Source organism: Lactuca serriola, chromosome 6 (genome assembly GCF_051521515.1).
Source record: "Lactuca serriola cultivar US96UC23 chromosome 6, Lser_US96UC23_V15, whole genome shotgun sequence".
Lineage (NCBI taxonomy): Eukaryota > Viridiplantae > Streptophyta > Magnoliopsida > Asterales > Asteraceae > Lactuca > Lactuca serriola.
The window spans coordinates 164,863,508-164,879,628 of record NC_136413.1 but is presented as its reverse complement, the minus strand read 5'-3'; the positions used below and the strand labels follow the sequence as shown (position 1 = coordinate 164,879,628).

Here is a 16,121-nt window from a genome sequence, read left to right as displayed (position 1 = left end):
GAAGTCATTGGCTTGGTGAATTTACATGCCCCAGATGGACCTAAACTCAAAATATAGCATTCTACTATCATAGACATGACTCAAACTCCAACATAGATGGTCTTAAACTCTAAAGGTACCAACTTAATGGACCTTGTACCTAAGAAACACTAAGAGGGGCAACTCAAAGCTCCTGGAAGGGAATCAAGACCATTAAATCTCATCCTTGGGACCAAAATGAACTAAAACTTACAAATGAGAGATCTAAGATAGAAATGATTAAGTTCACAACTTTTTACCTCTAACAAGCTAGAAATGAGACATATAAGCAAGATCCATAAGATCCTTCTTGATCCCCACATTTCCATCAAACTCCACCTTCTTGAAAATGAACCCAACACACCAAAAATGGACACCATAAGCTCAAAATGCCACCATGAATGATTAAGGACGATTTCTAGGGTTTTAGAGGGTGGGGGCTGACTTAGAACGAAGCCTAATTTAAGTGGGGGAGAATTGTAACACCCCGAGTTCAGAAGTGCAAAGTTCAGGGTACTTGGTGTAATTAAGGAGGATAGACTCGGCGAGTCGAGTCGCGATTTTGGTCACCAGTTTAGTGACCAACTCGGCGAGTCGGCGGCTGGACTCGGCGAGTTGGTGCTAGAATGATAAACCCTATTTTACAAGGTTTGCACCCTATATAAGGAACCTTATATTTTCCCCTCAGCCTCTTTGCTGACCATTTGAGATCCAGAAAACCCTAATTCGTAAGGAGACCCCATTGGTAAGTGAATTAGAGCTTGGAGGAGGATCTTTGGTGCTTGAAGCTTGAAGGTTTGAAGGCTTGTATTAGGAAGCTTGGGGAGATTAGAAATCTATAGTTGGTTGGACTCATTTCAGGGGTAAGGAACCATTCCCTTAAGATATTTCTTCATGGATTCATGTATGGTGATTGATATGAGATCTAATTCGAGATAGAAGCTTGGATCTGAGGATGCTACTTCAGATCTAAGCTTGTGATGGTCCTATATGTCATAAAGTTCTTGTATAAGAGTTCTTGGTGAAGCTCTTTTGTCCTTAGCCGTAACCCTAGATCATTTTGGGCTCATAGCTCCTAAAGTTCACGTAAAGTTTGCCACTTTATGTGAGGAATGGCTTGTAGAAGGATAGATCTAGGGATTTGACCTCCTGCATGGCTTGGAAAGCCTCTGTATGGAATGAGAACTGAAGAGACTCGGTGAGTTCCATGGGTGAACTCGGCGAGTTGGATGAAGATAGGCAGGAACTCGATGAGTTGGAAGAACAACTCGGCAAGTCTGTTGAAGATTGCCTTGGACTCGGTGAGTCTGTTCTTGGACTCGGCGAGTCTGGTCGTGAAGTCCTAATCTTTTTGGTTGAGCTGTGAATCGGTGAGTCGAGGGACGACTCGGTGAGTTGAGCGAGAAAGGACTCAGAGTTTGTTGGACTCGGCGAGTCTTGGGGTGACTCGGTGAGTTGAGTCATGGATTGGGAGTTTCTGAGTTTAGGGACTCGACGAGTCAGCGGGTTGACTCGGCGAGTAGAGTCAGTCAGGAAGGTCGACATTGACTGAGGACTTTGACTTTGACCAAGAGTTGACCAGTTGACTTCCAAGGGTATTTTGGTAATTATTGGTATTCATTGAGTTCAGTCTTTTGGTATTGATCAGTGGTGGAGTTTGTGTCGGAGGTTAGAGCAGCGTGATCTTATCTTTTCAGTCAGTAGTTGCGAGGTGAGTTATCCTCACTATATCAACAGGGTCTAAGGCACCACGGCGGACCTTTTGTCGGATGGAAATTCGGGTAGTTGTTACATTATTGCTTTGTTATATGTTTGCATCCTGGTAGTTAGGATGGTGTATGTGAGAGACCTGGTTAAGGTCAGAATCCTGGTATATATAGGATGATATTATGTTAGTGACCGGTTAGGTCGATATCCTGGTTAGAGTATGCTATGTATGTGATCTGCTAGATCGGTTGGTTAGTGATGAATTGATATATGATTATATGTTTATGTGCACATGGTTGGTTGACTGGGGTTGGGTTGAGGCGAGTCCTGCTTTGTGTTGTAGGCCAACATACCCAGGGCAGACCGGATATTCCGAAGGCCCAGCGAGCGGTCCGGATAGGTTGTAGGCCCCACGAGGGTGGACCAGACGTGCCGAGACTCGGAGAGTGGACCAGGCCGACTGAAGGCCCGATGCGGGAGGACCAGTCATACTGTAGACTCAGAGAGTGGACCAGGCGGGTTGAAGGCCCGGTGCGGGCGGACCAATCACACTGCAGACTCAATGTATATGGCTAGACTCGGAGGGTGGACCAGGTGGACTGAAGGCCCGATGCGGCGGATCAGTCACACAGTAGACCCGAGGTGCATGGCTGTTTCGTTATGATATGACATGTTATGTGTATGGTATATGTGGTTGGTATTTTGGGGGTATCTCACTAAGATTTCGGGCTTACAGTTGTGGTTTAACGTTTCAGGTACTTCAGGAGACCGTGGCAAGACAAAGGTGTGATCGTACCGCTCCTCATGTTTATGTTTTATGATATGGTTCTGGGAATACTCTGATAATAAATGTAATGAAAACATTTTTGTAATAACTTAATGAAATTGGGTTGCTTTTGAAAAGTTTAAATTGGTTGGAATTTTTAGAGCGTTACACTATGCCTCGCGTAGTTCCTTCTCCTCGGTACGCCCCGCATACTAGGGCTTTTCCCCAAAACCCTAATTCTTCTGAAGGTCATCACTCACTCAAACTGAATACCCGAGCGACCAAGATACATTATCCAACTCCAACTGGGTCCAAAACCTAATCCCTCGAGGATCTAAAACCTAAATATATCCAATCCTTGATCTCCATCCTAAAAATGGAACAATTCAAAACAAGATGTTACAGTAGGTAGATCTTTTCTTGTTGTTGGCGGTGATGGGACAAGATATAGTAGAAAGTAATGATAATCATTAATGTGGCAACGTCTCTTCGGCGTGTGAGTCTTGAGGAGTTTTTTATGAGTCGTATGTTCATTTTGTTAAATAAAATAAAATTGTGGGTTATAACCGCATAAAGAGACCAAATATGTTGTCATAAAATAGCTTAAAACTTACTGAGTGATAACGAACTAACTTTTCAACAAAATTATTGAGAAACATATGTTATTTTATAAATTTCATTTAATTAGTTTATGAGCTAGTTTACCAAAAAAAAAAAAAAAAAAAAAAAAAAAAAAAAAAAAAAAAAAAGAAGTTATCGGTTAACAACTAATTTTTAGCTATTCGTTAGTTCCTAAATAAAAGACCAAACCAAAAATGAGTCTATCAATAATATTCGTATGTATAAAAAAGGATTCATTTTTAGACCGTAAAAAAGTTATAAACCCATGGACAATTTTACTCTTAAACTTTTAGAATTAAAAATCAGAAATGAACTCAACAAAGCAATACATGGCCACGTATCTCACATTATCCATCAAATAGGAGGCTCCACCTAAACGAGTGGTTGCTTCTGCATTCCCATGGATTTTCGATAGGCTCCACAATAACAAAACACCCACCAACGAAATTTAGAAACTCAAAACCCAAAATCATAAGGTTTCCAAATGATTTTCTAACTTCAAAATTCCCACATACCACACACCTCTTTCTCCTCTGTTAGATTAGTAGGAAGAGTGAGTGGTGATGAATGGGGTAACCGAAAGATCAAATTATTAGTAGAAAGAGTGGTTGAAGAGAGATGAGTTTGCAATGGTGTCTATGGCAAGCAGAAATCTTTCATTAACATCCCTTCACAGGAATCTTTATAATAGTTTCAGTTGCAGTTTAAATCCTTCAAGAAGACACTCACCAAATTCTGGTTTTCTTCCTGATACTCGACCTTCTTACAATACACTTGTTTACCAGGTTCTTCCCCTCTGTTTTGCTACCGAATTCATATGTTTTGAATTTGTTTCTTTAGATAATGATGCATAAAGTGGTGAAATTATGTCTATATGTTCGATGTATTTTGATCTTATAAAGAGGAAGAACAGCTCGTTTAGTTTGATCGATGATGTTCGACTTTCTTTTTGCTTCGGATTACTTGATATGCGTAAAGCTAATTTAGTTTTGTTTTGGAATTTTATTTAATAGGCAGTGAAACTTTTAGGCCCTCCAGCAACCTTTTATCCCTCAAAACTACAAGTTGTTTTCAAGGGAGAAGAAACCGATCAGTTCACAAGAATTCTCCCAAGAACCTACAACCTTTCCCATTGTGACTTCACTGCTAACCTCACCTTAACCATCTCAAACGTTATTCACCATGACCAGGTTCCTTTTTTCTTCAGGGTGTATCATACACATTTTGGCTAAAAATAAGTACAATGCGTCTGATACATGTCAGACACATTAAAGTACGTGTTAGACACACTTTAAGTACAGTGTGTCTGATGACACAATGTACATGACAAACACATTGTACTTGTACATGTAATATCAGACACATTAAAGTATGTGTTTGACACACTTTAAGTAGAGTGTGTCAGATGACACATTGTACATGACAAACACATTGTACTTGTACATGTAAGTACAATGCGTCTGTCAGTCGGACACATACAAATTGTATGTGTGAGACACAATATGTGCTACATATTGTATGTTTGAGGATAATGTGCTTGATAATACATACAATGTATGAGATAGGATGTACCTAATGCATACTTAATTCTCTAGAAAAGGTGTTGATTAATGACTTGTATTTGATGTTAGCTGAGAGGGTGGTATAATAAGGACGATGTAGTAGCTCGGTGGGCTGAAGTGAAAGGTCATATGTGTCTTGATGTTCATTGCTATGTTAGCGGACCGAATTCCTTACTAGACCTTGTTGCAGAGTTCAGATACTACATTTTCGCAAAGGAATTGCCATTGGTAAATCAAATTTCATCACCTTAATCTAATGATTATGAAGATTTTAGCGTTAGCTAAAGATGTGTAGCTTTCTAGGGCTATTTTTAATGCCAAGGACATTCACGTCTTTTGCACAGAGGAAACATGTCTGTATCACACCTTTTTGGATGGGACAAAAAGTATAATTTTGGCACATTGACATCAGTCACATGCCAAACACAGTACAATACCATCATGTTCTACCTTGTGTAATAAATGGGGCCTAAAATATTTTTGGTAAAAATGTAGGTTCTTGAAGCAGTGTTGTATGGGGATCGGGTTCTATTCAGTCAACATAAAGAGTTAATGGATGCATTTGTTCGAGTCTTTTTTCACTCAAGTTCAAGAAAGTACAACCGAGTAGAGTGTTGGGGTCCTCTCAAAGATGCTGCTAAGGTATTATACACAATCTTGATTCTTGAACTTGTGTATAAACTAGCAACAAGGATGTGAGAATGTATAATAAGTAAAGTTCTCAGGTTAAAGACTTTTAATATTTGTGAATTTGGATATATTCAGGGAAGAGTAGGAGATCAAATGCAAGGTTTATTTGGTGGAAACATGGAATCATCTACACCTCCAAGTAATAATGGGTTACCTAAATCTGTATTTCAAATTCTTGCAACATTTCTTTTGTAATTAACCACACCATGGGGCAATGACATAGTGTAAAAAGAAAGTCAAACTGTGGGAGGGTTGAAAGTCAACCACTCAATTGCTTCATAGAGGTTGAGACTGAAATCTGAATTCATATTGATGATTGATGTCTCATTCATTCTTTTTTGTATCATTGAAATCAAGATTCTTGATTATAAAAAGACTGCATTTTGTTGATAGAAGTTTATTGTATTTCGGTCGAACAGCACCTTTCTCATAATTATCACATTGAAAGTCAACCACTCAATCTATGTATGGAAATTTAATTTCAGATTTCATATGATTTGATCTATAATAATTTAATTAGATTTCTTTCATATCAATAATAACATACTTTACAAATTCCTCTGACATTGCATTGTTATTCAATTTTAAAGTAGCAAACGCAAAACATTTAGTTGGCAAGCTTACAACCTTTAGTCCCAAATTAGAAGACAAAGATCCTTTAGCCTCAAATTTAAAATATACAAAACCCTACGTGATACAATTTCATTTAAGTTAGCAGACACATAACCTTTGGTCTTCATATTAGGATACATGAAACCATTTGTTTTATAATACCATGTAAATTAGTAGACAAAGATGCACAAGTACAATCGAACTCCATCATGCCTTGTTAAAAACACAATAAGTAACAACAAACAATGGAATTATGAGCCAAATATCAATTTCAGCTAATCATTCATGGAAAAAAAAGTTGAATTGTTACTAAACCCAAAAAGTCAAAATACCAGTTTGATAAATCTAAATATCGATACAATTAGTCATTTTTGTATATTTTGAACACCCATATGAGAGAGAGAGAGAGAGAGAGAGAGGGTTTTGATATTGGTTTCATCCGTTATACCTATGTTTTTTGTGTTGTAAGTTTAAAATGAATATGATGAATATTGTTTTTATAAAGTAAATTTAAGATTAATAAGAAACAAGTTCATGTAGACTATCAAGTAGACACTTATGTCTGATATATACCCTTTTCAATCTCCCATGTAAGTTACCGTGAAATGGGTAGAAAAATCATATTATCCAGAGTTTGTTTCAAGTTTATTTAACAAAATATGGTTCAACAAGCATTTATGACATCATGTAAAATTTTGGGTTTTCAACCATTCAACTCTATAATACTTTAAGAAATGAAAATGCCAAACGGCATCGGTCTAGCACCCCTAGTAGTGAGCTTGGGGATCCAATTTTTTTGGCACATACAAGTATACAAGAGTTTGAGATTTTTGATATTTTGGCTTCATGGAAAGAAAATGATTCCTAATTTCAAATTCTAGTCATTATGGTTTGTGATATACTAACCATCCAAGCTTCTATAGTAGCTTTGAAATCCGTTTTTTCTGTTAATTATAGGGTTATATCACCTATAAGAACAAAACTTACCCCTTTGTTTTTGGAAGTATGCACATGCTTGAAAATTTACTTAGATGTCATGAATGAATACAAAATGTTTCACCATTTGATGGCAAATTATTAAGGGTTGAACAAGAAATAGAGATGGACTGAGTTACACACATCTCTAAATCTAATGGGTAAGAGACATATAATTCCCAAAAAGTTTCTAAGTGTAATAACCGAGTTAGATTCACCTTTTTACCAAACCTAACAAGAAGCATATCAAACAACCCATAAGGTGGGTGCCAAAAAGCTTAAGTGTGGTTTACATGGATAGAGCGAAAAGGTGGGGTTGTCGGATGCTCCCCCCTCTCCCTCTCCCTAATCTCTTCTAAAACTTTAATCATAACCATAACGTAGATAAATATTAAGCCCAAAAGTAATTCAAAGCTACCTATTAGTAGTGCTCAAGAGTGGCAAACCTAGAAAGAAAACACATGGGTTGTACAAATTTTTTAGTGGTTGTATTGTTAGAACGAAACTCATTTTTGATGCATTTTTAGCCACAAAATCATCACTAAACCGATGGATTTACTCTAAATCACACTTATCAAACTTTGTGATGGATTTCCAACTTATTTTTGACGGGTTTACGACGGATTTATGACAGATTTCGACGAAATTTTACTAAATTTACATTTGACGGAAAAATTTGAGAGGTGGCTTGTGCTACCCCGTGCTACATACTAGATCCTCCCCTGGTGCTCAACCCTTCCCATTTTTTTAGCTCAATCATTATATAAGAAGTAAAGGCTATTCCAATTATGACTACAATTAAGTCTCACACTTATTAACTAAAATCCCACCGCATTCATACCCATTTATTTTAATTGCTGATTAAGAGACACATGCCCTAAACGGGAGTGCCATAATTCAAAAGACGCCTTGGGTCGCTTCTTAGCATAAAACTCACAAGCCATCGCTTATTTAGAAGAACACAAAGCCCCCCGATCACACGTTCCTTGAGCCAACATTTGTTTTGTTGTCCGATCCTGAATGTAAAACAAAGATTCGGAGAAAATCACATCCACGTTATTATCGTATGTTAACTTGCTAATAGATAATAAATTTTTAGTAAGACAGGGAACCACCAAAACATCTCGCAACCGAATATCATTTGGAAGAGAGGAAGTCCCAATAGCAACAATGGGAAGAGTATTACCATTACTGAAGTGAACCGAGCCATCACCAACAAAAGGTTCGGGTTTAGCAATCGAGCCTGAAGAAGAATCCATGTGGTCCGAGGCACCGAAATCAACATACCAATCCGGGTCGGATGGGGTCACACGACAATTTGCAAGGAAAGCTTTTGCTAAATCGGCTTCACTATGGGCAGACCGAGAAGCAAATGTCGGAAGTTGTGGACAAGCATTAGCAAAATGACCGTTTTGTCGGCATAGTTGGCAGTGGGGTGACCGTAGGCCACGACCACGACCATCGCGAGGACCACCACGACCACCGGAGTCACCACCCCGACCCCGACCAGCAGTAGCAGAGGCAGCAGCCCCAATGGGCGCAGATTCAGCAGAGAAAGCGACGACAGGTGTGGATTTGGCGTGGAGGGATTTCATGAAAAGCTCATGACTTTTGGCTTGAGCAAGGAGGTCCCGAAAAGTTGGAGAGAGACGAGAGGTCCGAACCCCAATGGAGAAAACTTCAAAATCGCTGCCAAGACCACATAGGAACCAATGATTTTTATCAGATTCGGTAACAGCTTGGCCGATAGCTTCCAATTGATCATAAACCGCCTTAAATTTTCGTCCATATTCGGAGACGGTGGAGGTTCCTTTAGAGAGAAGCCGTAGTTGATCACGAAGATTTTATACACGTTCCATGGAAGAGTTCCCATAGGCGGATTCAAGAGCGGTCCATATAGCACGAGTGGAAGAGAGGCCCACTACCTCAGAAAATGCTTCTTCCGTGAGGAAGGCTTGAAGAATGGTGACTGCCCGTTGATCCGCAGCATGCCATTCCGCAAAAGTGGGGTTCTCAACTTGCTTGTTGTCAACCAGAAGGTGGGAAGAAGGGACTGCAGAGGAGCCATCAACGTGAGCAAGGAGTTGTTGATAGTTAAGAAGGGGAGTCATTTGGTTCACCCACAATAGATAATTGTTAGAGGAGAGGCGGATGGTATGAGGTGAAGGAGAGTGTTCATGGATAGAGTGGCATCAATGGAGGAGCCAGCCATGGATGAAGCTGTGATGGTGACAAGAAAAAACGGAAAGATAGGAGAAGAAAGGAGGAGAATGATCGGCTAAGAAGAGGGAGAGGAAGGGTGGGGTTTTTGGCCTAATACCATGAAATAATGGGTTTCCACACCAAGAGACATGAGAGTTATCACACACACACACACACACACACACACACACACACACATATATATATATATATATATATATATATATATATATATATATATATATATATATATAAGACCCTCAAGTATACAACAATAAATGAAAAGTCTATACAGATACATAACTAGTCTAATAATTACTTTCTATAACCTAAAAATTAGATAGTTAATTAAAAAAATAAAAAATTACCAACAGATAAAAATTATTTTTTAAGAATTAACCACAAAATTATATGTATCAAAATGCATGAAAATATAATATGACAAAAGTACTTTCATTTATCGTATTATGCTTATTTATAGAATCTACCACACGTAGTGACTATTTTACAATTCATGAAAAGTTGCTTTTACGAAGAAAAAAAAAGTAAACAAAACAAAAAACATCAATGAAATTTTCTTCTTTCCAAAATGGAAAAAAAAAAATGAGGGTGTTAATTTAGAAATGGATTTTGTTTGTGTGTTCAGAATAAGATTTCATGGCGTTGAGATTGCGTAATTTAAGGAAAGGACATAACAGAAAAGAACAAGAGATGAAATCATCGATATGTTGCAACATAATTGATTAATTGTTGAGGTATAGTTGGTATATATAGCTCTCGTCAAAGTACAAATTAGTGTATCATATTCCTGATGCTGCATGCATGGGATCAACGTGTGTGAGAATGGGAGGCGTTCGAAAAGCATGCAAATCATTCATCTCCAAACATCGTCTCGGCAAAAAATCACGTGTGAAGAGCAAGGACAAACACCATCTCCAGGTTTCATTTCCATTTCCAATTCCCAACAAATTAATGATCATAACTTGTATCACATACACAGTTGAAAAATCATTCCAATTTTATTTGTTTATAAGAATCCCATAATTTAATTGCTTTATTAACAATGGCGATTTTAGCTATTGGTAAATTAAACAACGTAAGCACATTCTTGTTGTGATTTGTGGGTAAGGAATCGTAAGTGTATTGCTATTATGGATAAAAGAAAAACTACATTAGGGTTTAACATTTTGTTTACATTGGATTACTTTTATTTACCATATCTAAGCAACGAGAACGGTTGGTGAAAGGTGGATAGGGTTAAATATACCTTTTCTCTAAATTATATTGTCTATGTTGATAAAGAGTAAAGTATTATAAAACTATGTTGTTAGATTCGCCAATTTATGGTGTTAACGATTTTATATATGGTTAAATACATTTTAGGTTGACTTGGAGAGGGATGTTCATGAAACCGAAGGTCTTATCTCACCTAGAGTCTCAGTTCCAAGACTTTCAAGAACCGCAAGCACTGGTTTTTTACCTAAAGGCTCCGTGTTCCATGTCAACCCGACAAGGAACAATTCAACAATCTTGTATTCCGATGTTAACGGGCTTCGAAAGCCTCCCGATACTGTGAAGCGACTCGAGTGCACCCTCGAAGACTTGTGTTTTGGTTGCATCAAGAAGGTCTACATCAAACGAGACATAGTTACAGACGACGGGTATGCATGTATTTATATCAAGATTAGTAATACAGGACACAGCCTAACATGTTGTACTGCATTTGATGTATCGAGACTGATGTAGTGTTCATGTCACATTATCTTGTCTAGGCAAGTAATACAAGAAGATGAAGTGCTGACGATAAACGTAAAACCAGGATGGAAGAAAGGAACAAAGATCACATTTGAGGGTAAGGGAAACCAAACTTCACCAACTTGCATTGCGGATGTAATGTTTGTGATTGACGAGAAACGACATCCCGTTTTTAAAAGAAACGGAGACGATTTAGAAGTAGCAATCGAGCTTCCTTTAGTAGATGCATTGACTGGTTGTACAGTTACCATACCTTTTTTAGGTGGTCAAGAATCACGTTTGGCCATCGCTAATGATGTCATTAACCCGGGTTACACGAAAACAATCGAAGGAGAAGGCATGTGTTTACTTAAAGAACAAGGAAAGAGAGGAAACTTGAACATCAAGTTTTCGGTTAAGTTTCCACAGAATTTGACCGAAGAACAACGATCAGAGTGTTTTAATATCTTACAAGATTCATGCTAATCCTATTTAGATTTAAGTTGATTTCCTTTTCATTTTCATTAGTCTAAGCTTTATTGTTTGTATCTGCTTTCTGCTTAAAGATGTGCAACTTGTATCATACAGATGAATTCACATGTTTTTGTTTGTAACGATGTTGTACAAATGTAAAGATAACGGAAACATTTTAACTTTTTAACGGAAATGAAAGCAAACGGGTTGTGAAAATTACGGATTTACATTTATGAAAAGCCGAAAAGAGCGCGAATGATACCAAAGATACTGCCATCTAAAAGAGCTTTCAGAAGCCTAAGCTTGCCAGCTGTGTATGGTGGGTATCTTGCTGGAGCATCTCCCAAAAAGCTTCTATGTAAGACTGCTTTTTTATGGGTAAAAGCATCAAATGAGAATTTGCCATGGTATGCCCCTGTTCCACTTTCCCCCACTCCACCAAATGGCAATGTGTCCACCATAAGCTGCATAATAACAAAACCCAAAATGAGAAGGACATTTTTGTCATTTGCATAAAGTAATGGTAAAAGATGAGGAGTAGTACGTGTAAGGAAATGTCATTAACGACTATGGCTCCAGAAGAGATGTTGCTGACAAAATCCTGTTTAAGTTGCTTGTTGTTGGTAAATATGTATGCTGCAAGAGGCTTTGACCTTGAGTTGATAAAGTCAATGCCATCTTCAATTTTTTCAACCTACCAGAGGGTAAGAAAGTAAATTTATTCGAAAATTTTAACCGGGTGAGAATTTACTGTGGCTGGTAAAAAAATTTTTACCGTTACTACAAGAAGTAAAGGACCGAATATCTCTTCGTGCATAATGAGGGAGTCTTCCTCCGCATCCAGAACAATAGTTGGAGCAATTTTTCTAAAACAGACAAAAAAAACATCACGACTTAATCAGGTAATTAAGTAATTTTTAACAAAATGAAGTATGGAAAACATGAAATAAAACTCACAGGCTACTCTTGTCTGTTTGACCTCCATGAACTATCTTTCCAGAAACCCTATCATCATCCAATAGCTTTGACAACCGAGCAAAATGATTGGAGTTCACAACTCGAGATATATCTGGAGAATTCAAAGGATCTTCCCCATAAAACTTTAGCAACTCTTGTTTTATAGTGTCTATCTGTACACATGATTAAAATATGCTTTTAATATGTAGTTTATTATGTCAGTCCAGTCTGACAAATTGTACTGTGTTTGGCATGCATGGATCAGGACTAGACTCAGGACTAGACTCAGACTGAGACTGATATCAACGGAACAAAAGTTGCAATGTTTTGCCACACCCAAAAAGGTGGGACTGGGACTCCCTCTCGATACCTTGTTTGTGTAAAAGACGAAAATGCCCTCCGTATCTTCATCATCGAAAATAAGCTTAAAAAGCTTGTCTAATCACGTCTGTTCAGGCTATGATTGGACGTGACTAGACAAGCTTTTTAAGGCTATTTTTGATGATGAAGATAAGGAGGGTATTTCCGTCTTTTACACATGTAAATGAGCATACGTACCAAAGTGGGAGCAAATTGTTTTGTTGTGATAATGTAATCAGGAGCTACACAAGCTTGTCCATTGTTGCATGCCCATTTACCTCCAATTATACGCCTTGCTGTCACCTATAAAAAGTATTTAAAAGAAAAAAAAAATGGATAGTTAATTTAACCACAAAAAAAAAAAGCCCAGAAGGCATGGGGGTACTAAAGTGTAAATAAGAAAGCTCCCTACAGTTAAGTCAACGTTTGAGTCAACCACAACAGGAGATTTGCCTCCAAGTTCCAAGACTACAGGTGTCAGATGTTTTGCAGCAGCAGCCATGACAACTCGCCCAATTCTCCCATTCCCTGAAAAGATTCAAAAGGGTAAAATGGTCATTTACTATTTATTCAGACTGTTAAAAGGGAAGAATCAGAGAAAGACCTGTATAGAAGATTTTATCCCATTTTTGTTCCAGAAGTGCAGATGTTTCAGGAACACCACCTTCAACAACTTTTACAGCAGAATTATCCAGATATTCTTCTAGAAGTTTTTTCAGCAATGAAGACATGGCTGGAGCAATTTCTGAGGGCTTCAGAACAACAGCATTCCCAGCTGCAATTGCTCCTATCACTGGATCAACAGATAACACTGCAAACAAAAGACGTAAATGCCCTCATCCTCATCATTGAAAACACCCCTAGAAAACTTATCCAATCATGTCCGGTGTGTGTAAAAGACATGAAACAAATGTGACAGATACAGAAGAAAACCAAGTCAAGAACATACAGAAAGGATAGTTCCATGCTGAAATGACCAAAACAACCCCCAAAGGTTCTGGGACTATTTCTGCTGATGAAGGAAAAGTGCTTAAAGTGGTTTTCACCTGCAAAGAATTATCAATATATTTGCATTACATATAAACTTCCCTCTTAAAAGTACATGAAAAGTTTTATGTCATTTAAAATCCAAAGACAGGTTACTTTTTCTGGTTTCATCCACTCTTTAAGTTTCTTCAGTGACACCTTGCATGAATTTTTTATCAGAGCAATCTGCATTATAAAGCAATAGAATGATTTATTTCAGTAAAGGATAGAATCACTTAAATTATAATATTATAACAACCACAATATATTCAACTATGCAAGTTTCATAGAGTACATGCAAAAAAAAAAAAAAAAAAAAAAAAATCCTTTTGATTTCTAGAAGATGTTAAATTCAAAGGCTCAATCATAGTTTCAACAAACCATCAAATTTAAAAAATATGATTGGAAGTTTTGGTCATAAATAATCTGGAATTAATTATATGGTTAGTGATATCACATCTAAAAATTTTGAGCATCTTTTGGTTCTGTACAAATAGGAGCCTTAATAAACTGCTACACCATGGATGACCAAATCAATTAGTACAACAAAAGGACATATCTACTTTAAAAAACACAAAAGAATTCATCAATATAGGGAACTTCAAATTTCAGCATTTAATGCATTCACCAACTAAAAGAATTGAGCAATTAATTCCTGGAGGAAAAACAGAGCATCAGTGTGTCTGTAATATACTCATGATAAAAGCGTTCATATTGAATTTTGACTCACAAATGAGTTGTTAAAACCATTTTTGTACATGTAAAATCAACTAGTAAACTACTACTCAAATAAGATTGAATTCAAAAAGTGTTTATGTCAATTTGGTTTTGGATTGCATTTAATTGTAGTTTGAACCTCGAAAATCGAATGAACTTTTTTGCAGGAGAAAGTGAGTGTACATACTAGCTGGAACACAGACACACGCACATGTCATGTATGAATTTATTACACAACCAGATCTAATCAATTGCACTCCCAATCAACCAAAGAATTCCGTACGTAATCAATATACTGAAATCGAAACCTATATGTAGGCAAGTAGAGCATCAATAAAATCAAAACCTAAAAAAAAAAAATTGACCTCATGGATGAAAGCTTCCATCTCAGGCTTCGAGAGGTCAGAGAATAAAGCATCGCAAATCTGCTTATCGCGCTCTTCCACCATCTTCAACAAGCTCTTCAACTGTGATACTCTCCACTCATAGCTCTTCGTTTTTCCAGCGACAACCGTGCCTCTCAACTCCTTGACTAAACAGTTAGCAGCTTCTGTATCGAATGCAGAATTCTTTACTTGTTCTTCGGAAGCCATTGCTGTGGTCAATATCGATCTGAGTAGAATCGTCGCAGCTATATATGGATAAAACCAAAGGAAGTGACGTGAGGAAGACTGCTTAGGTATAGTAGTTTACCAGCGAATGACGAGGCGTAAAGTATAAGAAAAAAGGATCGATGGTGACGCCGATTGCCGATTGCCGGTAGCCGGTGGGTTTTTGCGTTGACGATAAGAACTAACAGTTTGTGTACATATTATAAAATATAAAATGTTTTTTTTATAGATTGTAACGCTTTATTAACTGGTTTTTAACTCTAATGTGGTTAGCATTAAGTGTAAAATATTTTCTTTAATAAGCACATTAAATTAAATTTAAATTTGGATATTTAGTTAAGAAGTTGAGAGATTTGTAAGATATACATAAAACTATTAATAATTATCTGATTTTCGAATTATTAAATGATAAATGATTTTCAATGTTTGGTTGTAATGGTCCTTTTACCAACTTTGGTTGATGTCAATACAAATGTACAATTGAACCAAATAATTGAATCAATCCTAAAGTCACATTCATTTTAGGAACACGTAGGTCGAAAGCGAGACATACGTTATTACTTATTAGATAGTGTTTTAACATAATTGTATCCAACATGTGTCTCATACTAAAATTTAAACCAATCACCTGTCCTTCTAGTTACGTATAGTTTATACTTTATATATTCGATTATCTTCCATTAACATCCCTAACATCCCTCGTTATTTTTATTGCAAGGAAAAGTATGAACATTTAATTTAGACGATAATTCATGAAATAAAGATGAAGATAACCTCTTTGGTGAAGATATTGGTATACTGTGAGTTGGAGGCAACATGTAAAACTGAACTAGTCTCATGACAACCTAATCACGAACAAAACGGATGTTTATATTAATATGTTTGGTTCGTTGATGTTGAATTGAGTCATGTAGACGACATAGACATTGTCGCAATGAAATGATATTATCGCAATACACAATCATTGCTTTGGATGGCGAAGAATGCAATTTTAACAGAAGGTTGCAAAGCCAACAAGTTTTGATACCGTATTGATGACCCCATAATAGTACTCTCATATTGGAATAAGGGATGCCACATTCTCCTTTA

The 16,121-nt window shown here is 37.1% G+C and overlaps 3 protein-coding genes across 4 annotated transcripts; 2 read left to right on the top strand and 1 right to left on the bottom strand.

Moving 5' to 3' along the window:
* Window positions 1–3,541: 3,541 nt before the first annotated feature.
* On the top strand, window positions 3,542–5,759 carry LOC145057301 (STAY-GREEN-like protein). Its single transcript, XM_079005106.1, has 5 exons — window positions 3,542–3,897; window positions 4,126–4,302; window positions 4,744–4,902; window positions 5,170–5,316; window positions 5,440–5,759. Exons 1-5 carry the CDS (start codon window positions 3,742–3,744, stop codon window positions 5,557–5,559), a joined length of 759 nt encoding a protein of 252 aa, XP_078861232.1. The 5' UTR covers window positions 3,542–3,741; the 3' UTR covers window positions 5,560–5,759.
* A 4,154-nt stretch (window positions 5,760–9,913) lies between these two features.
* LOC145057300 (uncharacterized) lies at window positions 9,914–11,482 on the top strand. Its single transcript, XM_079005105.1, has 3 exons — window positions 9,914–10,092; window positions 10,537–10,814; window positions 10,926–11,482. The coding sequence occupies exons 1-3, from the start codon at window positions 9,976–9,978 to the stop codon at window positions 11,371–11,373; spliced, it is 843 nt and encodes a 280-aa protein (XP_078861231.1). The 5' UTR covers window positions 9,914–9,975; the 3' UTR covers window positions 11,374–11,482.
* On the bottom strand, window positions 11,441–15,245 carry ALDH3H1 (aldehyde dehydrogenase 3H1). 2 transcript variants are annotated; one of them, XM_079005104.1, is made up of 11 exons: window positions 15,115–15,245; window positions 14,787–15,016; window positions 13,822–13,890; window positions 13,628–13,724; window positions 13,283–13,489; window positions 13,091–13,206; window positions 12,877–12,981; window positions 12,319–12,491; window positions 12,137–12,227; window positions 11,906–12,055; window positions 11,441–11,825 (listed from the first exon to the last, which is right to left on the bottom strand). In XM_079005104.1, exons 2-11 carry the CDS (start codon window positions 15,012–15,014, stop codon window positions 11,592–11,594), a joined length of 1,470 nt encoding a protein of 489 aa, XP_078861230.1. In that variant the 5' UTR covers window positions 15,015–15,016; window positions 15,115–15,245; the 3' UTR covers window positions 11,441–11,591. The 2 variants fall into 2 exon arrangements, with proteins under 2 accessions (XP_078861230.1, XP_078861229.1); XM_079005103.1 differs by having other exon boundaries at window positions 14,787–15,146.
* Between the last annotated feature and the right edge of the window lie 876 nt (window positions 15,246–16,121).